The following is a 27,194-nucleotide window of genomic DNA, read 5'->3' as shown; positions in this document are numbered from 1 at the left end:
TACAGGACTGAGCTACTTCACTTTCACTTTTCACTTTCATGCATTGGAGGAGGAAATGGCAACCCACTCCAGTGTTCTTGCCTGGAGAATCCCAGGGACGGGGCAGCCTGGTAGGCTGCCATCTGTGGGGTCGCACAGAGTCGGACACGACTGAAGCGACTTAGCAGCAGCAGCAGTATTCCATTGTAGTCTTAGACTGAAAATCTTTTATTTAGTTAGTTTTGGCTGCACTGGGTCTGCATTGTGGTGCGTGGGCTTCTCGTTGCAGTGGCTTCTCTTTGTGCATCACAGGCTCTAGGGCTTGTGGGCTCAGTAGTTGCGGCTGGCAGGCTCAGAAGTTGTGGCACATGGGCATGTGGAATCTTCCCAGGCTGGGGATTGAAGCTGTGTCTCCTGCATTAGCAGGCAGGTTCTTTACCACTGGACCACCAGGGAAGTCCCTCCTAGACTTTTAACAGAGCTTTGATCCATGTACAGTTGACATAATTACTGATACGTATTTATTCTACTATCTTATTTTGTACTTTTCGACCCACAGCTCCATGTTTCTTTTTCTCTCCTTTCTTGTCTTCTTTTGAGTTAATTGTTCTCATTCCATCCTGCCATGACTTGTATTAATTTGAACTATACATAAACTCACTACTAGTTTATTAGTGATTTTTCTTAATTACAGCATGCCTACTTAGTAAAGCCCAAAGTTAATTAATACTTTTCCTCTCAGATAGTCCAGTAACTTCAGAATATTTATTTCCCATTTATTGTCTTACTTTCTTTTAGTCACATAAAACATAATTATTTTATGTATTCATCATTTTATTCCCATATATTTATCACTTTTTTTGCTCCTCATTCCTTCTTACATGTCACAGCTTCCACTTGAGATGACTTTTAAGTATCTGCTTTAGAAAAGCCTCAGGACTATGGACATTTGGGGCTGGACAGTTCTTTGTTGTGGGGGACTGTGCATTGTGGGACATTTAGCAGCACCCGCATCTCTGCCCACTAGATGTCAGTACCAACCCCTCCACCCAGTTCTGACATCCCAAATGTCCCCACATGCTGTCAGATGTCGTTGAGGGGCAAAATCATTCCTGGTTGAGAACCACTGCTTTAGAATTTACTTTGGTGTAAGTCTGCTGCTCAGTTTTTGTTTCTTGAAAGTACCTCTTTCGTTTTCATTTTTAAAAGGTACTTTGCCTGAACGTAGAATTCTAGGTTATTTTTTAGCATGTTTAAAATAGCAGTCTGTTGGCTTCTGTCTTCCATTGTTGCTTTTGAGAAGTCAGATTAAGATATGACTATTGCTGTTTTAAATATAAACTTTTTTTTTCTTTCAGGTACTTTTATAGTCTTTTCTTTACCTTTAGTTGTTTTGCAGGTTCCCTTATATTGTGTTTCGGTGTAGAATTCTTATTTATTCCCCATGGGAGTTACCAGGGTTTTTGAGTCTATGGATTGGGGTCTGTTCTAAGACTACTTTTAGCCATTTGTCTATCCTCTTCTTTGTCCTTCTCACTCAACCTCTCATTTTCCATCTGTTTGTCTGTCCATATTGCAGTTCAGATAATTTCTTCATACCTATAATCCCACTCACTAAGTTTCACTTTAGCTTTATTTGGTGTATCTGAACAGTGATTTTTAAAATTTCAAGAATATCTTCGTTTTTAGAAAATGTTTGGTTCTTTTTCAAATCTACTATAGTTTTGTGTTTACTGAAGATATTTTCAAGCTTTTCTTGAAATATAGCCTACCGTTTACTTAAACATAGCGTAATTGTTTTATAATCTTTGATACTGTCATTATTTAAAATCATTTGGGTCTGATTGTGCTGTCTGTTGTAGTTTTTGCATCTTGTTCCTCCTACCTTGTGGTTATTTTTTCTTTACTGTCTATTAATCTTGAGAAACTGTGGACATTTTTTGTGGCAAAGGATGAGAGTTTTTCTCCAAAAAATATTTACTATTGCCAGGTGCCTGGGGAATCACCTCTAGAGTTTCAGGCTCTTCTTTTCTTTTTTTGTACCGTCTAGGTCATGTTAATTTGGGTTCTACTGGAGAACTAGTAACATTTTCTTTACCCCTTCCCTCCTCCATACCTATGGAATGTTCCTTTTATTACCTTACCCTGATGATGTGGTCCTTCTTATCTTTACCTAGAGAAAACCCTGGCTTCTTAATGTTCCCCTCTCCTTTGAGAGCAGTTCAAGTCCGCCTTGATAGGTGGTTTTATTTACTCTTTTACTTGTTCTTACTGTATTTCCGGTTTTGGCTTGGTGATTTAGAATCTTGAGTCTTTAGAATATAAGAAGCAGAGGACAGAGAAGCATTAAGTATGAAACATCTAAGATTGTATGCTGTTTTTAAGTTCAAAATATATTTAATAGCAGCGTTGTTTTCATTATTTTTATAGTTACCATATAGTTACAGCAAATGATACTAGTTTCTGTTTATCGTAGTGAAATAAGGTTTTCTTTTTAAGTACACTTGAGTGTACAAAAGGATATGTACTTAAAGAAAAATAAGAATTGTATAGGAGATACTTGAGTTTGGCATTTTCCTGAAAGCATACTTCTGAGTATGAATTTATTTTGTTTGTAATTTGAGTATGAATTCTTTACTTTGGTCAGTTTACCATGTATGAATCCTCTCTGCCCAATCTTGTTTTAAAGTGTATTTATTTTTGGCCGTGCTGGGTCTTCGTTGCTGCACGTGTGTTTCCCTAGCTGCGACTAGTGGGAGCTGCTCTCTCGTTGCAGTGTGCAGGCTTCTCTTTGCGATGGCTTCACTTGTGGAGCACGGGCCGTAGGGTGCAAAGGCTTCAGTAGTTACAATTCCAGGCTCTGGACTGCAGGCTTAATAGTTGTGGTGCACCGACTTAGTTGCTCCGCAGTATGTGGGATCTTCCTGGACCAGGGATCAAACCCATGTCTCCTGTGCTGGCAGGTGGATTCTTAACCACTGAGCCACCAGGGAAGCCTCAGATCATTTTGAATCTTTAGAGACCTAGAAAGAGAAACACTTTGGGGCAAGTACAGCATACTACGGGGAAAATGTTTTTTAAACCACAAGAACTACAGTTAAATTATCTTTAAATAATAAACCAAAAGATGTAAAAATTTGACTCATTTTATTTTTCATTTGTATTTTGAATTAATGGCTCCAATCATTAATGACTGAGCAGATACCCTGGGCTTACGGGTTTGCCGTAGTTGATACTGAAGTAAGTAAAAAATAATCATTCCAAATGTCAGAATAGTCTGTTCTTTCTTTTTCCTTGAAATGAAAAAGCAAAACAAATAAACTTATTATGTGGGAAGCAAATGAGAACATGCAGTGTGAGAGGTTTTAAAACTCAGTGGTAAGAAGGAAGAAGATGTCTTGCAAAGAGGATTGGGCTCTGGAGCCACACAGGATCAGCCACTATTGTGTTCACTGTTGCCCTGAGTATTTTTCAAAAAACTTAATATGGAAAATTTCAAACACATTCCGAAGACGAGATGTTTGAGCCATTATGGTTCCCATCACCCTGTTTCAGCAGTTATTAAACTCACGGCTCCTTGTCCCCTCTGGTCCCCCGACAACTGGATTATATTGAAGCAAATTCTAGTTAGCATTTCAGCCTTCAATGTTTTATTCTGTATCTCAAACAGAAGAACTCCTTTAAAAACATAACCACATTACTATTATCACCCCTAAATATTACTATTATTGTCATAAAATAACCAGTATTTAAATTTTCTTGTTATTTGTTGTGTGTGTGTACACAAACAAATCTTTTTTTTTCCCTAACAGTTTCTTGAAACAAGATCCAAGTAAGAGATATATATGCAGGCTCTTTCTCTTCACCTCCCCCATTCCATTTGTTTTTTACTTATTATTTAATCTTCACTATAACTCTGAAAAAGTAATATTCTATTTACAAAGGAGAACTGAGGCCCTTGGGGGGTTACAAATTTGTTCAGTGTCACAGAGCTGAAAATGACAGCCTTTAGCTGAAAATCAGCCTACATCTGTCTGACTCCAGAAATAGATGTGCCGTTTCTGGAGTTAGAAGACTTTGGATTCATACTCTAATAAATAGAGGTTTCTTGACCATACCATTCCACTAACTCTCCAGCCTCCCTCACCCAAGTGTTTATGGTCCAAGGACCCCCCAGTTAGTGAGGTGAAAGTGTTAGTTGATCAGTCATGTCCAACTCTTTGTGACCCCAATGACTGTAGCCCACCAGTCTCCTCTGTCTATGGAATTCTGTAGGCAAGAATACTAGACTGGGTAGTCATTCCCTTCTCCAGGGGATCTTCCCAACCCAGGAATCAAACCCAGGTCTCCTGCACCGCAGGCAGACTCTTAGGGAACCCCAGTTACGGAGCTAAAAAGCACTATGCTAATTTTTTGCCCAGCTATTTGTATAAGAATGAGCCCAGCTACCGTAGTGTGACAGGCAATCAGTTCCCCGAAGTTCCCAGTTTAAGCAGCTGCTGCTGCTGCTGCTAAGTCACTTCATTCGTGTTCAACTCTTTGCGACACCATGGACTGCAGCCCACCAGGCTCCTCCGTCCACGGGAGTTTCCAGGCAAGAGTACTGAAATGGGGTGCCATTGCCTTCTCCTCAGTTTAACCGAAGCAGCTCCAAAAAATCATTTTCTACTTCTTCTAACATCTCCCAAGAGAGATTCTGAGGTTAGTGCCATGGTGTACTAGTAGGTTCTACAGCTCTAAGGTCTAGAACTGTTCAGTGTGGTAGCCACAAATGGGTATTTCATTTTTAATTTAAATTACAATTAAATAAAATTAAACATCCCTCAGTCACACTAGCCACATTTCAAATGCTTGATAGTAACTACCATATTGCATAGTGCCGATTTATAACATTTCTATCATTGCAGAAGGCTCTGTCAGTGCTGAAAAATAACAGGTGGAGGCAATCATCTGTGTTTCAACCACAGATTAAAATTGGGGGGAGTGGGGAACAGCAGCTCCCTCTCCTTTTCTTTCTTTAAGAAGGACCTCAGGATTTAGATGGCCACGTTTGAGAGTGGCAGTGGGAAGACACAAGGCTTTAGGACTCTGAGTAGTAGGCATTTTGTGAAGTTAAAACAATGATTAGTAAGGCAAAGTGATGACTACTAGCTGAAACAGAATCTGGTGCCTTTTTTCCTTAAAATGTGCCAGATCCACAGCCTGCACAAAACACTAGGATTACCAGAAACTCTGGAGGAATGATTTACTTTTATCCTTTTAGAAATGTAAATTATCCCCCTCACAAGCTTGCCTCATTATTTGAGTGACTGGCTTTAGTTGTTCAGCAGCGAGTTGCTGAATAACCGTTGCTGGAGAATGTTGGATCACATCACCCACGTCTAAGGACAAAGCAGAAGCCCCAGCAAGATGGTAGGAAGGGCAAAATTGCGTTTAGACTCAAAACCCTTAGTCGCCAGAGAGTCTCAGAGGGCTCAAACAAACCTTGTGTGTACCAGGACCCACAGAGACTGAGCCAGAACTGTGATTGAGTGTCTCCTGGGAAGGTACAGGTCAGCAGTGGCCTGCCGCAAGGGCCTGCTGCAGGTATGGCATAAGCCCTCTTGGAGAAGGTCACCATCATCCCCACCATAGAGCTGCCAGAACTTACACAGGACTGGGGAAATGGACTCGTGAAGGGCACAAACAGAACCTTGTGAGCACCAGGACCCAGGAGAAAGGAGCAGTGACCCCACAAGAGTGATCCAGACTTGCCTGTGAGTGTCCAGGAGTCTCTGGTGGAGGTGTGGGTTGACAGTGACCTGCTGTGGGGTCGGGGGCACTGAGTGCAGCAGTGCTGCACTGGACCTTTTGAAGGAGGTCGCCATTATCTTCATTACCTCCACCTCAGGTCTAACAACAGGGAAGGAACGAAGCCCTGCCCATCAATAGAAAGTTGGATTAAATTTACTGAGCATGGCCCCACCCATCAGAACAAGACCCAGTTTCTCCCTCAGGCAATCTCTCCCATCAGGAAGTTTCCATAAGCCTCTTATCCTTACCCATCCAAGGGCAGACAGAATGAAAACTTAACCTAACTGATCACATGGACCAAGCCTTGTCTAACCCAAAGAAACTATGAGCCATGCATGCCCTGTAGGGCCACCCACCCATGGTGGATGGGTCATGATGGAGAATTCTGACAAAATGTCGTCCACTGGAGAAGGGAATGGCAAAGCATTTCAGTATTCCTGCCTTGAGAACCCCATGACCAGCATGAACAGGCAAAAACATAGGACACTGAAAGATGAACTCCCCAGGTCAGTAGGTGCTCAATATGTTGTGGGAGATCAGTGGAGAAATAACTCCAGACAGAATGAAGAGATAGAGCCAAAGCAAAAACAACACCCACTTGTGGATATGACTGGTGATGGAAGTAAAGTCCGATGCTGTAAAGAGCAGTATTGCATAGGAACCTAGAATGTTAGGTCCATGAATCAAGGCAAATTGGAAGTGGACAAACAGTGGCAAGAGTGAACGTCAACATTTTAGGAATCAGCAAACTGAAATGGACTGGAATGGGTGAATTTAACTCATATGGCTGTTAGTTACATCTACTACTGTGGGCAAGAATCCCTTAGAAGAAATGGAGTAGCCATCATAGTCAACAAGAGTCTGAAACACGTACTTGGATACAGTCTCAAAAACGACAGAATGATCTCTGTTTGTTTCCAAGGCAAATCATTGAATATCACAGTAATCCAAGCCTACGCCCCGACCAGTAACACTGAAGAAGCTGAAGTTGAACGGTTCTATGAAGACCTACAAGACCTTTTAAAAGAACTAACACCCAAAAAAGATGTCCTTTTCATTATAGGGGACTGGAATCCACAAGTAGGAAGTCAAGAGGCACCTGGGGTAACAGGTAAATTTGGCCTTGGAGTACAAAACGAAGCTGGTCAAAGGCTAACAGTTTTGCCAAGAGAATGCACTAATTATAGCAGACACCCTTATTCAACAACAGAAGACTCTACACGTGGACAACACCAGATGGTCAATACCAAAATTAGATTGGCTGTATTCTTTGCAGCCAAAGATGGAGAAGCTCTATACAGTCAGCAAAAACAAGACCAGGAGCTGACTGTGGCTCAGATATGAACTCCTTATTGCCAAATTCAGACTTAAATTGAAGAAATTAGGGAAACCACTAGAGCATTCAGGTATGACCTAAATCAAACCCCTTACGATTATACAGTGGAAGTGGATTAGATCTGATAGAGTACCTGAAGAACTATGGCCGAAGGTTCGTGACATTGTACAAGAGGCAATGATCAAGACCATCCCCAAGAAAAAGAAATGCAAGAAGGCAAAATGGTTGTCTGAGGAGGCCTTACAAATAGCTGAGAAAAGAAGGGAAGCCAAAGGCAAAGGAAAAAAGGAAAGATATACCCATTTGAATGCAGAGTTCCAAAGAATAGTAGGGAGAGATAAGAGAGCCTTCCTCAGTGATCAGTGCAAAGAAATAGAGGAAAACAATAGAATGGGAAAGACTAGAGGTCTCTTCAAGAAAATTAGAGATACCAAGGGAACATTTCATGCACAGAACACAATAAGGGACAGAAATTGTATGGACCTAATAGAAGCAGACGGAGAAGGCAATGGCACCCCACTCCAGTACTTTTGCCTGGGAAAATCCCATGGATGGAGGAGCCTGGCGGGCTGTAGTCCATGGGGTCGCTAGGAGTCAGACACGACTCAGCGACTTCACTTTCACTTTTCACTTTCAAGCATTGGAGAAGGAAATGGCAGCCCACTCCAGTATTCTTGCCTGGAGAATCCCAGGGATGGGGGAGCCTGTTGGGCTGCCGTCTATGGGGTCGCACAGAGTCGGACACGACTGAAGCGACTTGGCAGCAATAGAAGCAGAAGATACTAAGGAGAGGTTCAAGAATACACAGAAGAACTACACAAAAAAGATCTTCATGACCCAGATAATCATGATGGTGTGATCAGCCACCTAGAGCCAGACATCCTGGAATGCGAAGTCACGTGGGCCTTAGGAAGCATCACTGTGAACAAAGCTAGTGGAGGTGATGGAATTCCAGATGAACTATTTCAAATCCTAAAAGATGATGCTGTGAAAGTGCTGCACTCAGTATGCCAGAAAATCTGGAAATCTCAGCAGTGGCCACAGGACTGGAAAAGGTCAGTTTTCAAAATCCCAAAGAAAGGCAATGCTAAATAACATTAAAACTACTGCACAACTGCATTCATCTCACATACTACCAAAGTAATGCTCAAAATTCTCCAAGCCAGGCTTCAACACTATGTGAACCATGAACTTCCAGATGTTCAAGCTGGATTTAGAAAAGGCAGAGGAACCAGAGATCAAATTGCCAACATCCACTGGATCATTGAAAAAGCAAGAGAGTTCCAGAAAAACATCTACTTCTGCTTTATTGACTATGCCAAAGCCTTTGACTGTGTGGATCACAGTAAACTGTGGAAAATTCTGAAAGAGATGGGAATACCAGACCACCTGACCTGCCTCATAGAAGCCTATATGCAGGTCAGGAAACAGCAGTTAGAACCAGACATGGAAAAACAGACTTGCTTCCAAATTGGTAAAGGAGTATGTCAAGGCTGTATATTGTCACTCTGCGTATTTAACTTATATGCAGAGTACATCATGCGAAATGCCGGGCTGGATGAAGCACAAGCTGGAATCATGATTGCTGGGAGAAATATCAATAACGTCAAATAGACCAGTGACACCACCCTCATGGCAAAAAGCAAAGAAGAACTAAAGAGCCTCTTGATGAAAGTGAAAGAGGAGAGTGAAAAATGTGGCTTACAACTCAGCATTCAGAAAACGAAGATCATGGCATCTGGTCCCATCACTTCATGGCAAATAAATGGGGAAACAGTGGAAACAGTGAGAGACTGTTTTCTGGGCTCCAAAATCACTGCAGATGTTGACGGCAGACATGAAATTAAAAGACGCTTACTCCTTGGAAGGAAAGCTGTGACCAACCTAGACAGCATATATAAAATGCAGAGACATTATTGTACCAACAAAGGTCCGTCTAAGCTATGGTTTTTCCAGTAGTCATGTATGGATTTAAGAGTTGGGCCTTAAAGAAAGCTGAGCACCGAAGAATTGATGCTTTTGAACTGTGGTGTTGGAGAAGGCTCTTGAGAGGCTCTTGGACAGCAAGGAGATCCAACCAGTCCATCCTAAAGGAAATCAGGTCTGAATATTCATTGGAAGGACTGATGCTGAAGCTGAAACTCCATTACTTTGGCCACCTGATGCGAAGAATCGACTCATTGGAAAAGACTGGTGCTGGGAAAGATGAAGGCAGGAGGAGAAGGGGATGACAGAGGATGAGATGGTTGGATGGCACCAATGACTCGATGGACATGAGTTTGAGTGAACTCTGGGAGTTGGTGATGGACAGGGAAGCCTGGCATCCTGCAGTCCATGGGGTCACAGAGAGTCGGACACGACTGAGTGACTGAACTGAACTGGCTTTAGTTAGGATCTGAAAAGTAAGGGAACCTCTGAGTGTAATGGTACCTCTAGAGCTAGACTCTTAAGATTCATGAGTTCTGTTTATTTTTACTCATTAATTTCTGGATCTCCATAGTGGGATACTGTCAACAAAAACACAGTTAGACACCTGTTAAAGGCAGCAAGATTTCACAATTCATTCATACAGTAGGGAAGAGAAACTCCAGCATAAATTAAGTTCAACTCTGCTAAAAGAAAAGTTGGGTCCCTTTTAAAATGCTGGGGTGTCCTAAAGGAAAAGTATTGAAGATGTTAGGTGGAGAGGTTGGTCAGTGTGATCAAGCCGTCTGTATCCGCTTGCTAATTGGTGCTTCTCAAATTGAGGTTCCCATTCTTCCACAAAGACTGGTAGACAAGGGCCCTTTCCTTCTCGGTGATTACATTTCAAAGGGAGGACTTTCAAGTCCTTGAGAGAGACATTTCTGGGTTGTAAAAGATTTGTATTTCAAGGGTCAGAGAAAGGATTGACAGCTGCAGTTTTTCTAAGGTTAAGTGCTCCAAGAAAAGCGAGGTCATAGGTATTGGCAAGAACAAGCAGTTAATTATTTTGGCAGCATTAAGCTTTCTCAGGGAGACCTTTTGAAGGTTCTGGGTCATCCTAGGGACACAGCCTTAAGCTGACAGAAGGTGTGCTAGAGTTTGGTCTTGTCTCTTAAAGTGTGTGAGGGCGGTTGAATGGAGTTGTTTGTGCTGGGAATCTACAGTTTTCAGTCCCTGGATAAAGGGGTTTCTGTATGTTTTTAATCGAAATATAATTGATTTGCAATGCTGTTACTTAATGCTGTTCAGCAAAGTGATTCAGTTACAACTAATAACAATAATAATAATCTCTCTTCTCTCTCTCTCCATATATATATGTGTGTGTGTTAGTCGCTCAGTCATGTCCAACTCTTTGCGACCCGGTGGACTACAGCCCACCAGGCTTCTCTGTCCATGGAATTCTCCAGGCAAGAATACTGGAGTGGATTGCCATTCCCTTCTCCAGAGTGTATGTGCAATATTCTATGCTGGGGCTTTCCAGATGGCACTAGTGGTAAAGAATCCACCTCCCAATGCAGGAGATGCAAGATATTGCTGGGTCAGGGAGATCCCTGGAGTAGGAAGTGGCAACCCGCTCCAGTATTCTTGCCTGGGAAATTCCACGGGCAGAGGAGCCTGGTGGGCTACAGTCCGTTGGACAGCAAAGAGCTGGACACGGCTGAGTGACTGAGCACACACAATATCCTGTGCCAAACCATAAGGGAAAATAATATTGACAAGAATAGTGTATGTATGTATGTTTTTTTTAAATATTCTTTTCCCTTATGGTGTAGCATAGGATATTGAATATAGTTCTCTGTGCTGTACCTGAGTGGGACCTTGTTGTTCACCCATTCTGTGTATAAAAGCTCACATCTAACTCCAACCTCTCACTCCACTCAGTCCCTCAACCCTCCCCCTAGGTAACCACCACTCTCTCCTCTCTCTGTCTCTGATTCTGTTTCATAGGTAGGTTCATTTGTGTCGTATTTTAAATTCCATATGTAAGTGGGTATCATATGGTGTGTGTCATCCTTCTTTCTGACTTCACTTAGTATGATAATCTCTAGTTGTATTCATGATGCTGCAAGTGGCATTGTTTCATTCTTTCTAATGGCTGTGTAGTACTCCGTTGTTTAGATATACTGCATCTTCTTTATCCGTTCATCTGTTGGTGGATGTTTCGGTTGTTTCCATGTCTCGCCTATTGTGTATAGTGCTGCCATGAACGTAGGGATGCATGTATCTTTTGAATTGTGGTTTTGTCCAATATATGCTCAGGAAGTAGGATTGCTGGATCATATGGTAAATCTGTTTTTAGTTTTCCAAGGAATTTCATACTGTTTTCTATAGTGTCTGCACTACTTCACCAGCTTACAGTCTCACCAACAGTGTAGGAAGGTTCTTTTTTTTTTCTCTACACCCTCTCCAGCATTTGTTATTTGTAGACTTTTAAATATGGCCATTCTGACTGGTGTGAGGTGGTACCTCATTGTATTGTTTTGTGTGTGTGCAGGATCTTAGTTCCCTGCTACTAAGTCACTTCAGTCGTGTCCGACTCTGTGCGATCCCATAGACGGCAGCCCACCAGGCTTCCCTGTCCCTGAGATTCTCCAGGCAAGAATACTGGAGTGGGTTGCCATTTCCTTCTCCAATGTAGGAAAGTGCAAGTGAAGTTGCTCAGTCGTGTCTGACTCTTAGCGACCCCATGGACTACAGCCTACCAGGCTCCTCCGTCCATGGGATTTTCCAGGCAAGAGTACTGGAGTGGGGTGCCATTGCCTTCTCCATCTTAGTTCCCTGCTGCTGCTAAGTCGATTCAGTCATGTCCGACTCTGTGCGACCCCATAGACGGCAGCCCACCAGGCTCCCCCGTCCCTGGGATTCTCCAGGCAAGAACACTGGAGTGGGTTGCCATTTCCTTCTCCATCTTAGTTCCCTATCAGGGATCAAATTTGTGCCCACTTCAGTGGAAACTTGGAGTCCTAACCACTGGACCACCAAGGAATTCCCCTCCCTATAGTTTTGATTTGCATTTTTCTAATAAATTAGCAGTTTTGAGCATCTTTTCATGTGCCTGTTGGCCGTCTGTGTGTCTTCTTTGGAGAAACGTGTATTTAGGTCTTCTGCCCATTTGGGGATTGGGTCATTTGTTGAGTTGTATGCTCTGTTTGTAAATTTTGAAAATGAAGCCCTTGTTGGTCACATCATTTGTTAATATTTCCTCCCATTCTGTAGATTGTCTTTTTGTTTTATTTATGGTTTCCTTGCTGTGTAAAAGTTTGTAAGTTTGATTAGGTCCCTTTTCTTTGTTTTTGTTATTATTTCTGTTGCCTTGGGAGACGGACCTAAGAAAACATAAGTACTATTTGTGTCAGAGAATGTTCCGCCTACGTTCTCTCCTGGGAGTTTTACGGTGTCAGGTGTTATTTTTGTATATAGTGAGAGGGTGTGTTGTAGCTGTCCAACTTTCCCAGCACTGCTTGCTGAAGAGACTGTCTTCTCCCATTGTATGAATATACAATATTCATACAATATTGTTTCCTGTGTTGAAGACTGACTGTAGGTGTGTGGGTTTATTTTTGGGCACTCTTTTCTGAGCCATTTATCTATATGTCTGTTTTTATGCCAATACCAGCCTGTTTTGATTACTGTAGCTTTGTAGTATTGTTGAAGTCTGGGAGGATTATACCTCATGTTTTGTTCTTTTTCTTCAGGATTTCTTTGGCAGTTCTGGGCCTTTTATGGTTCCATATGAATTTTAGGATTATTTGTTCTGGTTTGGTGAAAAACATCAGTGGTAATTTGAGAGGGATTGCATTAAATCTTTAGATTGCTTTGGGTATTATTGTGTTTTAACAATATTAACTCTCCCAATCCAAGAGCATGGCCTATCTTTCCATTTCTTTCAATTGTCTAATGTTTCCTTTATTCATGTTTTATAGTTTCAGCCTATAAGTCTTTCATCTCCTTGGTCAGGCTTATTCCTAAGTATTTTATTTTGGGAGAATGCAATTTTAAAAGGTGTTTTTTTTACACTCCCTTTCTGATAATTTGGATAAATTTTTATATACAATATTTTATGACCTTTAGGCATTCAGGGGATAGTGAAACGAATTTTAATCCAACTTTGGGAAAGGATAAAGAACCTTAAATGAAAGTGAATAAGGCATTGTTATTGGGAACCTGTTGCATACACAGAAAAGAGTCACAAAGGTGATTTTCAGAACTTGAGGAGCAGCCTTGAATTTTATTTTGTGTTTAAGCCCAGGATGAATGATTAGAACCAGTATAGTCTAGGGGAAGGCAAGAGATCTGAAAATTTTTGGGAAAGCTTCTTGGAAGAGGTAGAACCTGAGCTGAGTCTTGAAAGATGATGGGTGGACTTTTCTTGGTTTAGTATTTTATTGTGGTATTTCCATAAATCCCCATCTGCTTTCCAAAGAAATAAAATATTTTAAGTAAAAAATTGAATCATGAAAAAAAAATTTTTTAAAGATGCTGCCCAAAGTTGGTATTTCTCACTTTTTAAAAAATTTAAAATTTTTTCTTGGCCACACCACAAATCATGTGGGATATTAGTTCCCCAACCAGGGATCGAACCTGTGTCCTCTGCAGTGGAAGCACAGAGTCTTAACCACTGGACTACCAGGGAAGCCCCTCTCTCACTTTTTGACCCTTGATTTCTTAATTGTTTTTTAACCAGCTGTCTTCAGAATGACATGTCCTAAAGAACAATGATGTTTTTATACAATCAGTTCCACCACCCAAAATATCTTCCAACCCTATTCCCCATGCATACCATCAGGAAATTATGTATCTTTCAAGACCCAGCTGAAAGAGCACTCTATCTTTGCTCCCACAGTAGATTGGTTTCTATATTTTTGCTTGTATTATAACTCTTACTCTGTTCATTTTATACTCCTAGTGCAATCCCCTGCACACAGAAAATAGCTAATGTGTGATTAATAGATGTGGTTATATATAATAAGCTCTAAAATGTGTTTTTTAGTATAAAGAACTCAGCTTCTTACATGCACAGGTATTATATTATGTTAATTGAATTTTTATTTGTTCTTAGATGTCATTAAGAGGATCTGCGCCAGTGACAATTGTACCTCTTCCTGGAAAGCAAGTACAGGTTCAGGGGGTCATCCAGACAGCTCAGTCTTCTGTAATTCACCCACCACACGTGCAAACGGTACAGAAATTAAAAGACTTAGTGGCTGAGAGAGGGCACTTGTGAACCTGGAGTCTCTGGACAACTGAAGTTGCTATAGTTTCAATATTATAGACCAAGATAATGATGTCTTAGAGATTGGACTATAGAACAAATGAAGTGAATGGAAAAGTTTTAGAACTTCTAGTTTCATGTATATACTACCCAGTGAAAACAGAAGGCAATTTTGGGGAGAAGTTATTGTTTAGAATTTAAGGAAATGAAAGATTTTCTGAAGGGAAAGCACCTTTTTATCCTAGTGGTATCCTTCACGAAAAAGAGAATTCTGAAGAAAGGGTAATGATGTGAGTGTCTTAGCAAAATAAGAAAGTACCTACTTTATGCTTAATGGTGATCAAATAAAAGAGAGTTCCCTCATTGTAAAGTTCTTACTTATACCTGTCTGTCTGTTTACACCTGGCAACAATAGGAAGGAAAGAGCCATCCTGGGTTCTTTGCTTTTTACTCTTTCTCCCCATTTTATCTTCTGGCTCCTGTGAGTCTCAGAATGCCTTTGGTCATCTCTCATTTTTAGAAGCAGCTGTCTTGGAAGAAAAGCTGTGTAGCCCATTTTCCCTCTTGAGTATATACAGTGTCTGTATAACTCATACAGTGTCTGTGTAGCTCATTTCCCTCTTGAGCATATGCGGTGTCTGTATAACTCATTTTTCCTCGAGTATATACAGTGTCTGTGTAGCTCGTTTTCCCTCTTGAGTATATACAGCACCTGGCAGGGCTGTCAGCTCTGGAGCTGCGTCTTCATGTGTTTTTTCCTTTGTGAAAGGTGATTGCTGCATGGTTTTGCTGAGTTTTTAATGTGAAGATTTTACTCTTACTTGCTAGTGAGAAGTAAGGTTCTTCCTCTTAGTTATAAGTAATGTCTTAGTTCTAGAAATTATTTTCTTACTTGAGTTCACTGGGAGGCTTTGGAGTAAATCTGCAGACAAAAGGCAAAACAGCTAAGATTTAGATTAGAAATGGTATATCTGTGATGCTTGAGGAAGCAGAAGCGACTGATCTTCTTTAATTATTACTGTATTGTTTGTTACTGTGATTATTTATTAACTATTACTGATTATGACCCGTTCTTTCTTTTCTATCAAAAGATAAAGATTTAAGATATAAAAAAGTATAAGTACACTTGAACTCATTTTTGAAGGTGATTATACAGTGTAAAACAAGCTTCTTTGGAAATTTAAGATCTAAGTCTAAATAGTTTAGGGGAAGGCTTTCTGTATACAATAGGTAATGTAGAGAATTTATTTATTATGTCCTTTCTAGAAGCCTGTTTTATTTTTTTTAAAGAAGTGTCACAATGTAGCTTCAGAAAAATGAGAAATTTAATACGTTTTAAAAAGTCTTATTTCCTCAATTGTAAGATGTAACTTAAAACTTTCATATGGTTATTGTGCTAACTAGTTTTAATAGGTTTTCCTTTTTTTCTCTGCTTGAAAGCTTTCTCCTCAACATCTCCAGTATTGGCTTCTCTTGCCTTTCAGATCTCAAGTTAAATATCAAGGAGGCTTTCACAAACAATCAATAGGTTTATTATTAATAGCAGTTAACATTTAATGTGTGCTTGTGCTGTGCCGTGCACTAAATGCTCTACATGTACTTACTAATTCAATTATGAAATGAGATAAAGCTAATTATTACAGATTTTTAAGTTCACTTGTTTGTACCTGCCCTTGCCAGTGACCTCCACTTTGCCAGATCTAATGGTTGTCCTGGGTCCTTATATTATTTCACCTGCTAGCAGAATTTGACATGGTTGATCATTCTTTTCTCCTTAATACTCATCTTTGCTAGTTTTTCAAGGACACCACACTCATTTGGTATTCCTCCTGCCTCACTGGTGGCTTATTCTTGGCCTCATTTGCTGGTTCCTCCCCTTCTTTCCAACCTCTTACTGCTAAGAATGTCCCTGGGTTTTGTCCTATCTCTCCTTCCTGAGCTCACTCAGTCTTGTGGCTTTAAGGACTGTCCTAGAGAGCTGACTTCCAATACATATTTCTAGCCCAGAGCTCTTCCCTGACACAGGTTTGTATATTCAGCAGACTCCTCAATGTCATCATCTATTAACTAGATATTAGTTGGATATCTAGTAGCATTTCAAAGCATGTCCAAAATCCAAATCAGATAGCATTAATGATAAAAAAAATCTGAGTAGTGTGCATCAGTCTCAAGACTGATATTTACAACTCTAGTGCAGTAGTAGTGCTTTATTTGGGGGATAGACATCTTAGTTCTGAGCCTGTTCCTATAGTTTAGACTCCTGAAATAAACTTTCTCCTTTTTCTTTTTCTTTCTTCTTTTAGACCTTAGATTTAATGACAAATGAATTTGGGTGGTAGGAGACAGATCATTTTTTCTGAAAGTAAAAATGAAATTTAATTCTTTTCCCACTTGGTTTGTTCATCTTAGTAAAACCAGTTCTGTTTTTCAGGTATCATCTTTATCAGAGAGTGAGGAGTCTCAGGACTCATCTGACAGCATAGGCTCCTCACAGAAAACCCACGGGATCCTAGCACGGCGCCCATCTTACAGGTTAGTGCTCATGTATCAAATCCTGTGTGTGTTATATTAACCACAGGAGTTTGAATGATGTTATACAAAGCAAATTACATCAAGAAGGAACATGTGTTTGTATCAGAAGGCATGTGTTAAGAGAGATAGGCTTGAGCCAGGTTATGAAGGGCCCCTGTTGCTGTCCTAAGGAGGAATTTAGACTTACCTTCTGGCAAAGTATTAGATATCTGTATTTACTTTTAGTTAACTTTAATAGTAATTTGAAAGGACTGTAGATTTTAAGAATTGAACTACTCTGTGTTCCCTTCCTTAGCCTCCTAGCTTTTGTCTCTTCCTTATGTGTGTCCCTTTGGTGAAACACAACTCTTCTACATTCTAGGCCTCATTTCCTCCTGGAAGCATTCTTTGTTTATTTCTCTGCAGCTTCCCAAGACCAGGTTAGGTCTTTCTTCAGTGGCATCCTGTAACTGATTCCTTTTATAGTACTTTATCTCATCCTATTAGAATTCCAGTTTATTTATGGGCATGGTCTATGCATTATTTTTTGTGATTCCAGAACCTATCAAAACGACCAGCTGAAAGTGGATGCTTAATAATTACTTGCTGAAGTAATGGAGAGCTGAAGTAGTACAACTCACAGAAAGCTTTTAAAATAACCTGGGTGATTTCATATAGGGTAGTGGGATATCCGGAGAAGGCAATGTCACCCCACTCCAGTACTCTTGCCTGGAAAAGCCCATGGATGGAGGAGCCTGGTTGGCTGCAGTCCATGGGGTTGTGAAGAGTCAGACACGACTGAGCGACTTCACTTTCACTTTTCACTTTCATGCATTGGAGAAGGAAATGGCAACCCACTCCAGTGTTCTTGCCTGGAGAATCCCAGGGACGGAGGAGCCTGGTGGGCTGCTGTCTATGGGGTCGCAGAGTCGGACACGACTGAAGCAACTTAGCAGCAGCAGTGGGATATCTTTGACATGGGTGGATCTGAGACATTTCTGTGTTAGAATCGACAAAACCTGGTGACTAGAGGGTAGGAGGAAAGGGAGACAGAAAAGGATGAAATGTTTTTGAAAGACATAAACAAATGCATAAGGTTTTAGATCTTATAAGAGAATTTTGTATAGGGTGTAGGGTCATTCCTGCCTGATGGAACAAATGGGAAAGACTTCATAAAATATGTGATTTAGTTCATTATCAGTCTGATAAATTTTGAGAGTTAGGAGCAGGAATAGGTTTTGTGAGGCAGAAAGAGAGCTTCTTAGGCTGAGGAAACAGGGTAATAAAGGTGGATTATATGATATCGAAGAAGCTGGCCTGTTCTGGGAACTGGGAATTTAAGGTACAGAGAGGAACGGGTTGGTTTAGCAAGAAAAGGTAAACAGGAGCCTTGTTACTTAGAACCTTGTTACCATGTTAAGGAATTGAGACTCTACTGAATAAACAGTTAATGAACAGAAGAAATTTTGTCTGGAATTTGGGGGAAGGGGTATGTGAAAAATAAGCCTACTAAAAGGAGCTCGTAATCTGAAACTAAAAAAAAGTAATCCAGGGACTTCTCTGGTGGTCTAATGATTAAGACTCCATGCCTCTATGCAGGTGGCGGGGGTTTGATCCCTCATCAGGGATCTAAGATCCCACATGCCATACTGTGTGGCTTCAAAAAAGAGTAATCCAGTATGAAAGGAATTTCTCAGCTTTAGAAAACAATGTCCCAACCAGATAAATTAATATAAACTTACACCTAGATATATCTTATGAAGCAATAAAAATAAGATCTTTGGAAGAAAGCTTCCAAAGAGAAAAGATGTGACCATTAGGCAGACAACAGATTTTTGAAGTGTAGTATTAGAAGACAATGGACTAAAATCTTTAAATGACAAGAGAGCATATCAGTTGGCCGGAAATTACACATCCACCTGAACAATCACTCAGAAATAATGGTGAAGTTAAAATCATTTGAAGCTGATACAAGAAATTACTAAAGGGTACATGTCAGGAAGAATAAAATGAAATGAAACAAAAGGAATGTGAATATAAGAATGGTGAACCAAGACATTAAGATACCATTGACTTTTTAGAATAATACTAATAATGATTAATTTGAGTAGTTTAAAATGAAATGTAAAAAATATACCAGACAGAAACATATAAGACTGGAATGGTCTTCCAGAGTCTTGTATTAATTACTTTTAGACTGTTAGACATAATGACCAAAGGAATATGGGTAAAATGTTTACTTTTCAAATAGGGCTCTCTCAGCACAAAACAGTTAGCTCCTAGATAAAATACTTACTAATGAATTGTGCATTTATAGGAAATAATAGAAATGTCTTCTAACCCTACTCCAATAAATATAAAGCCATGTACATTAGCTGAAACCAGAATGGGAAGCAGAAGCAAGCAAGCATGAAAGCCAAGGTATACCCATTACTTCTGCAGGAAGGGACCATGAACCCAAGATTTTTGTATTAAGCTGAGAACCCTACAAGAAGCTAGAACATCTGAAACAAAGCTTCCCCAAGTTAAGTTTTCTGAATTTATCAAAAGTCAACCAAATAATGGATTTACAGTCAGAAATCAAACATACGAGGAAATAAACCATCATAAGTGAGAATCAAAAGAAACAATATATAATCAACTCAAATGCAGAAAAAGTACTTAATAAAATTCAGCACCTACTCATATTTTTAGCAAGTAAAGAATAAAAATGGACTTTCCTAGCATACATAGACTTTGAGAACTGAACTATACATATGGCAGATCATAGGTCAAGTTCCAAACTGGCCACTACATGGTGCACACAGGGTCAAATCTGAAGAGCACTGCAGAGTCTTTGAAAACGGAAACGGATGTTGGAACTACAATGCACAGAAGGCCAATCAGGACTTGTGGCTTAGACACAACCAGGTTGATAGCCTGCTAAAAGAAGAATATCAAAAATTCTCTGCAGGATTTAAGAGTCAGGTGTCATAATATTGAAAATGTCCATTACTTGGCATACAAAGAACCTGGAAGAATCTTAAATTGTAAGGAAAGACTATCAGCAAATGCCATCATCTCCTAGATGAACAAGATAAGATACTGGAATTATATGACAAGGACTTTAAAGGAGCTATTACTGCAATGTTCTGACTAACAAGTAAGGGTAGATTCTCTTGAAATGAATGGAAAGATAGAAACTCTCAGCAAAAAAAATAGATATAAAGAGAACAAAATAGAAATTCTATAGCTGAGAAATACAGTTAACAGAAAAAAAACCTCACTGGATGGATTCAATAGGAGAACAGAGGTAAGAAGTTACTCAACTTAAAGATAGTTCAATGGAGAGCATCCAGTCTGAAGAATAGAGATCAGAAAAATTAAGTCTCAGGGACTGGAGAAACAGTACCCAAAGATTTAACATTGTGTCATGCGAGTCATAGAACAGAAAAAAAGTATGTTGCAGAAAAAATAGTTTTTGAAATAATGACTGAAATGTTCCCAAGTTCAGTGAAACCTACAGATTCAGAAAACTTGGCAAATCTTAAACAGGATAAAACACAAAGAAACCTCTGCCCAGACATACCATAATCACATAGCTATGAAATAAACACATATTGTGAGCAACCACTTATATGACATACCACTTATAAGGGAATGCTGTGAAAGACTCTAGATTTCTCACCAAAACTGCAGGTTAGAAGAAATGAATAGCATTTTTAAAGTGCTGAAAGAAAAGAACTGTTAATCCAGAATTCTGTGTCTTGAAAAATAACCCTAGGCAATGGAGTTGAACTAAGTATTCTCAGATAAAAGAAAACTAAGAGAAATCATTAACAGTAGAGTTGCTCTAAAATAACTACTAAGTTATTAAGACCAAAAGAAACTTGGAATAGCAAGATTTGGGCAAATAGACCGTTCTTCTGTGAATAGTTTGATAGTTGAAATGTATTTGACAGTTGAAAAATGACACTGATGGGGCTTTCAGTGTATGCAGAGGTAATATATAAGACAACTTACAAGATAAATGGGATAAGGTAGGGATTTAATATGGTAGTAAGGTTTCTAAGGTTCACTTCAAGTGGTAATACATTGACTAAGTAGACTTGTCATCTGTATTGTAACACCAGAGCAACTACTAAAGAAACTATACGAAGAGATTTAGTCAAATACACAATAGGTAAATTAAAATAGAGTTTTTAAAACTCTTAACTCAAATGCAGAAGAATTTTTTAAAAAAGCAAATAATAAAATGTTAGTTCCACCAGTATCAATAATTATATTAAGAGAGCATGGGACTTCCCTGGTGTGCCAGTGGTTAAGACTCTGCACTTTCCAACCTAAATGTCCATCAACAGAGGAATGGATAAGAGAAGATATGGTCCATATACACAATGGAATATTACTCAGCCATAAAAGGAACAAAATAGTGCCATTTGCAGAGACATAGATAGACCTAGACTCTGCCATACAGAGTGAGGTGAGTCAGAAAGAGAAAAACAGATACTGTATAATATTGTTTATATTTGGAATCTAGGAAAATGGTACAGGTGAACTTATTTGCAAAGCAGAAATAGTGACACAGATGTAGAGAAAAAATTTACAGATACCAAGATGGGTGAATGGGATGAATTGGGAGATTGGGATCGACATATATACACTATTGTGTATAAAATAGATAAATTAATGAGAACCTGCTGTATGTAGCACAGGGGACTCAACTTAATGCTCTGTGGTGACCTAAACAGAAAGGACATTTAAAAAGAGGGGATATATATGTATGTATAACTGATTCACTTTGCTGTACAGCAGAAATTAATACAACACTGTAAAGCAACTACACTCTATAATAAAAACCAATGTTAAAAAAGACTGCACTTCCACTACAGGAGGCATGGGTTCCATCCATGAGCAGGGAGGTTCCACATGCCCTGTGGTGTGGCCAAAAAAAAAAAAAAGAGCACATGACTTAAACTCACTAGTTAAAAGAGATTATAAAACTGTATACCAGTATTCCTTGTGAATACAGACACAAAAATCTTCAACAAAATACTAGTAAATCAAATTAACAAATAGAAGGTATTATATACCATACTTGAGTAGGATTTATTCCAAGAATGGAAAATTGGTTTAACATCTGAAAGTCAATTAATGTAATAAATCATATTTGTAGGATAAAACCAAAAAACATATAGTCATCTCAACAGACACAAAAAGCATTTGATGAAATCGGGGTTAAAGGGCTTCCCCAATGACTTAGCACTAAGGAATCTGCCTGCCAATTCAGGAGATACAAGAGACACAGGTTCGATCCTTGGGTCGGGAAGATTTCCTGGAGGAGGGAATGACAACCTACTCTAGTGTTCTTGCCTAGAGAATCCCAGGGAGAGAAGAGCCTGGCAGGCTGCAGTCCAAAGAGGCACACACAGCTGAATGACCAGGCACACACGCAGTGCCCTTTAATGATAAAAATCCTCATCAGACAAATAGATGGGAATTTCCTCAACTTGATGATAAGTATCTACAAAAGCCTGTAGCTGACATATTTAATGGAGAAAGATTGAATATTTTCTCCTCCTAAGAGCAGGCACAAGACAAGGCTGTGAATATCTCATTACTTCTACTCTCAGGCAGTTAAGAAAATTAAATAAAAAGCATACTGGAAAGGAAGAAATAAAAGTTTGCAGATGACAGTGATTACGTATATAGAAAATCCCAAAGGATCCACTAAAGTAGAAATAAGTTCAGCAGGATTGCAGGATACAAAATGAATTGTATTTCTCTACATTAGCAATAAACAATCCAGAAATGAAATTAAGAAAACAGTCCTACACATAACAACATAAACTGTATAAAATACTTGAAATTAAATTTATAAATCCAAATTATATATCAGATCAGCCAAAAAGTTTGTTTGGGTTTTTTTCCATATGGAAAAGCCTAAATGAACTTTTTGACCAGTCAAGTAAATTTAACAGATGTATATAATATTAATACTTGCATATTGAAAACTATAACACTTCATTGAGAGGAATTTTAAAAAATCTTACCTGAAAAGACATTACATGTTCATCAACTGGAAGACTGAATATTGTTAAATAACCCAGTTAAAACATGAGGAAAAGACTAGAATATCCAGAGAAGAAACACAAATGGCCAATAAGCATGTAAAAAATTGTTTAGCATGATTTGTCATTCAGTTCAGTGCAGTCGCTCAGTCGTGTCTGACTCTTTGCGACCCCATGAATTGCAGCACGCCAGGCCTCCCTGTACATCACAAACTCTCAGAGTTCACTCAGACTCACGTCCATCGAGTCAGTGATGCCATCCAGCCATCTCATCCTCTGGCATCCCCTTCTCCTTCTGCCCCATCATTAGGTAAATGCAAATCAAAGTAATGAGATACCACTTCAAACCTAGTAGGATGCTTAAAAAATCCCAAACAAAGCATAACATATGTTGGTAAGGGGGACAGTGTCTGTGGAAACAAGCTGGCAGTTCTTCAAAATACTGAACATATTTACCTTATAAACCACTACTACTATTGCTATACATATAACCAAGAGAAATAACATAATGAAAACAAAAATAAAGTGGATGTATTAGTATCATACAAAATAGACTTCAGAGCAAAAAAATTTATCAGAGATAAAGAGAAAATCAGTTCACCAAGAAGATATAACAACCTTAAATATGTATGCACTTAACAACAGAGCTTCAGAATACATGTATCAAAAACTTACAGAACTGAAAAGCAATATAAATCCACAGTTATAGTTGAAAATTTGTGTACATCTATCTTAGTATCCAACAGAAGTTACAGCAGAAAATAAGCAAGATTATAGAACTGAACAATACCATCAACCAGTTGGATCTAATTGGCATTGTTAGAACACTTCACCTACGTGCACAAAGAATATCCACCAAGAAAGACCACGTCCTGGATCATAACAAACCTTAACAAATTAAGAAAAATTGAAATTACACAGAGTTCTTTACTCATACTTGAATTAGACTAAAGCCAATAAAGGAAAGATAACAGGAAATCTCCATACAGAAATTAACACACTTAGAAATAATCTGTGGACCAAACAGAAAATCTTAAGGGAAATTAGAAAACATTGAACTTAATGAAAGATAAAAATACAAAATACCAAACTCTGTAGGAAATAACAAATCAGTAGGAAATAGACGGAAATTTACCTTATTAAAAACACTTTATAGGAAGGAAGGTCTCAAATCAACGGTCTCAGCTTTCACTTTAAGAAACTGGGGGAAAAACAAAATAAGCTTAAAACAAGCAGGAGAAACAAAGTAATAGAGATTAAGAGCAGAAATCAGGGAATTCCCTGGCAGTCTGTTGCTTAGGACTCCATGCTTCCACTGCTGGAGGGTTCAGTTCCTGGTTGGGGAACTAACATCCTGCAAGACAAAGTGGCGCACGTGGGGGTGTGGGAGAGCAGAAACCTGTGAACTTAAAGAGAAAACAAATAGAGATAATATAACTGAAAGGTGGTTCTTTGCGGGGGTAGGGGGTGTGGAATCAGTAAAATTGATAATCTTGTAGCAAGATGGCTGGATGGTGACTATAAAGGGAAGAAGTCACAGGGACAAACCTTGGCAACCTTGTCATTTATTCTGGTAGGGAACCATTTTGCACACGAGTGATTTGATCTCACTGACATTTTAAAAAGATGACTGGTTGTTGTGTGGAGAGCAGGCTGTAGCAAGGAGAACCTGCTAGAGGCTGTTGTTCGGTCAGGAGGAGCTGGTGGCATGGACTTGGGGAACCATAGTGGAGGTGATGAGGATGGGTAAGATTCTGAATATATTTTCAAGATAGAGACAATGAGATTTGTTTATGAATTGGATAAAGGTTGTGAGAAAGAGGACAACTCCAAAATTTTTGAAAAGTAGAGTTGATATTTACTGACATGGGTAAGACTGCCAGGGGTAGGATATCTGATACTAGATTTGGAGGTATTAAGTTTGAGGTGCCTATTGAATGGAAGCATTCAATAGACAATTGGATATGTGAGTTTCGAGTTCAGGAGAGAAGCTGAGAAAATAACCATTTTGAGGGGTCATCAGTGTACACAAGGTATTCAAGCCTTTGGGACAGATGAGCTCATTGGAAAGAATGTAGATGGAGAAGTCCAAAAGACGGCTCTTTAAGATGCTCCAAGGTTGAATAAGGAGGATGAGGAAGAATGTAAGACAATGGCAAATAGTATCTCAAAATATAGTAAAAATAAAGTAATATATGCGGGAATGATAAATAACAATTTAGATAATGGCACTCATTGAGAGGGAAAAGGGAAAGGAATTGGTGGTGACATTTTGGTGTATATGTAACTTAATTCCTGTTAAAATGAGGTATCTGAAGCAAACATGGCAAAATGGCAATCAGTTGATTCCTGGTATATGGTACATAGGTGTTTTACCTTCTATCCTTTTTTTTTGCTGAGCTGGGTCTTGCACAACTTTTCTCTCGTTGAGGTGAGCTGCTCTTGAGCTACTCTCTAGCTGTGGCGTGCAGGCTTCTCATTGTGGTGGCTTCTCTCGTTGCTGAGCACGGGCTGTAGGGTGCACGCGCTCAGGAGTTGTAGTTCTCTGGCTCTAGAGCACAGGCTTAGTAGTTGTGGCACAGACATAATTGCTGCACAGCGTGTGGGATCTTCAAGGAACCAGGGATTGAACAGTGGCTCCTGCATTGGCCAGCAGATTCTTTACCACTGAGCCACCAGGGAAGCCCTTCTGTACTTTCTGTGCTCAAAATCTTTCGTAACTTAAAACTGAAAAAGATGGGCACAGCATTCCACCTCTTCAGGCAAGGTTGGCTGCTTAGGACCATGCAGGCAGTTTGTTAAATGTATTCTCGAGCTCTGTCCTGACCAGCTCACTCAAATCATCAGAGGCGCCATTTGGGAGCCTGGATTCAATAAGCCTCTCCAGATGATTCTGGTACATAGCAGGTTTGGGAAGCACAGTGGCGGTTCTGCAGATGGCTAACACAGAGTTCACAGGACCGCCACGTCCTTTGTTCTCCACTGTGGAACTTCTGGTAGTGTACTCTACACTTGTAGTTCTTGCTGGGAAGACTGTCCAGGTTAAGGGGACCAAGCTGGGAAAGGATCTTCAACATGTGATAAGAGAACATCTGAAGGATCTGAAGTTATCTGGCCGCCAATGAAGAACACCTGAAGCAGTTGTCAGATACTGCAAAGCTAGGGCATGGATATAGGATTAGGGTATAAAGTTTAACTTTCTCTGGTTTCACTGGGTGGAATTAGCTTTGAATCTAAACAAGGATGAGCTCTAGCCATCCAATAATTGAATAGTTTGCTTTGTGAAATTGTGGATGCCTTATTCTTATAAATAGAAGCTGTTAGTAATGTTAGAGAATTCCTGAATGGACTGGAATTTTAGCATAGGTAACATGAAAGATCTCTTTTAATGCTAAGGGTTATTTTGTTTTTCTTTGTGATTCTTTTTTGTTACTGTTTTTGCACAAGTAGTTAAGGTTTTCTAATTTTTCTCCAACAAACGTGGAATTCTTGAGTAAAAATTTCTTTTTTCTTTTCTTCTCAGAAACAAATAATGCTCCTTCCATCCCCAGCTGTGTTTTGGAAGACCTTTCTTTTCAGCAAGGCATCTTTTTCCATTCCCTTATTTTTGCCTTATTTTTGTGGAGTCAAGTATACTTCTTGTTAAAATAATGAATTTTATTTATCACAAGGTACTCTGTTTTTATAGTATTTTTTTTATAATTTCCATCAAAGTTAGGAAAATGGACTCTATCCCCCTAATTTATACACACATATATACATTTTTTTACACATGGTTTATCACCAGATATCGACTGTAGTGCCCTGTGTTATGCAGTAGGGTATTGTTTATCCATTCTAAATATTACCAGTTTGAATTCACTAACCCCAAACTCCCAGTTCATCCCCTTCCACCTTGGCAACCACCAGTCTTAGAGTAGTATTTTTAATCTTCTTGTTTCTTTCTGAGAACTATAGGTTTCTCTTCCTTTATAGAGTTGAAGGTTGAAAAATAAGTTTAATCTATTGATTGATCACTGCACCATGCAGCATGTAGGATCTTAGTTCCCAGACCAGGAATCAAACCCGTGCCCTCTGCAGTGGAAGTGTGGGTTCTTGACCATTGGGCCGCCAGGAAAGTCCCCAATTTGATCTTTTTAAATAAAGGTAACTGACACTGTTTAGAAAATGAATAGCACCTTGTACTCACAGTGGAGCCACCTCTCCTATAAAGAGACCTTTTCTACCTCTGCAAGGGCCTTGTTGTTGGAAAGGCACTCTGTGGGTCTTTGTTCGTTGTCTCTTTTCAGGTCATCATAAACTAAAATGTAACCAGCCTGCTAAACAACGTCTTGTTGTTTAGTCACTA

At 39.4% G+C, this 27,194-nt stretch overlaps 1 protein-coding gene and 1 non-coding gene across 7 annotated transcripts in view; one reads left to right on the top strand and one right to left on the bottom strand.

Moving 5' to 3' along the window:
* ATF1 (activating transcription factor 1) overlaps window positions 1–27,194 on the top strand; it is a 64,327-nt gene that overhangs the window by 26,572 nt on the left and 10,561 nt on the right. For 3 of the 6 annotated variants that reach the window (XM_010804952.4, XM_010804955.4, XM_010804953.4), the window contains exons 3-4: window positions 14,133–14,252; window positions 16,717–16,817. In XM_010804952.4, the coding sequence (XP_010803254.1) occupies window positions 14,133–14,252; window positions 16,717–16,817 (221 nt within the window). The remainder of the gene's footprint in view (window positions 1–14,132; window positions 14,253–16,716; window positions 16,818–27,194) is intronic. The other 3 variants (NM_001075289.1, XM_024991502.2, XM_005206278.5) reach the window with 1 other exon arrangement.
* Window positions 13,634–13,706, bottom strand: TRNAG-UCC (transfer RNA glycine (anticodon UCC)). Its single transcript has one exon. It is a non-coding gene; the product is annotated as a tRNA-Gly (tRNA).

The sequence above is a fragment of the Bos taurus genome, chromosome 5 (genome assembly GCF_002263795.3).
Source record: "Bos taurus isolate L1 Dominette 01449 registration number 42190680 breed Hereford chromosome 5, ARS-UCD2.0, whole genome shotgun sequence".
Classification (NCBI taxonomy): Eukaryota; Metazoa; Chordata; class Mammalia; order Artiodactyla; family Bovidae; genus Bos; species Bos taurus.
The sequence above is the reverse complement of the archived record's forward strand: the minus strand, read 5'-3'. Positions and strand labels throughout refer to the sequence as shown.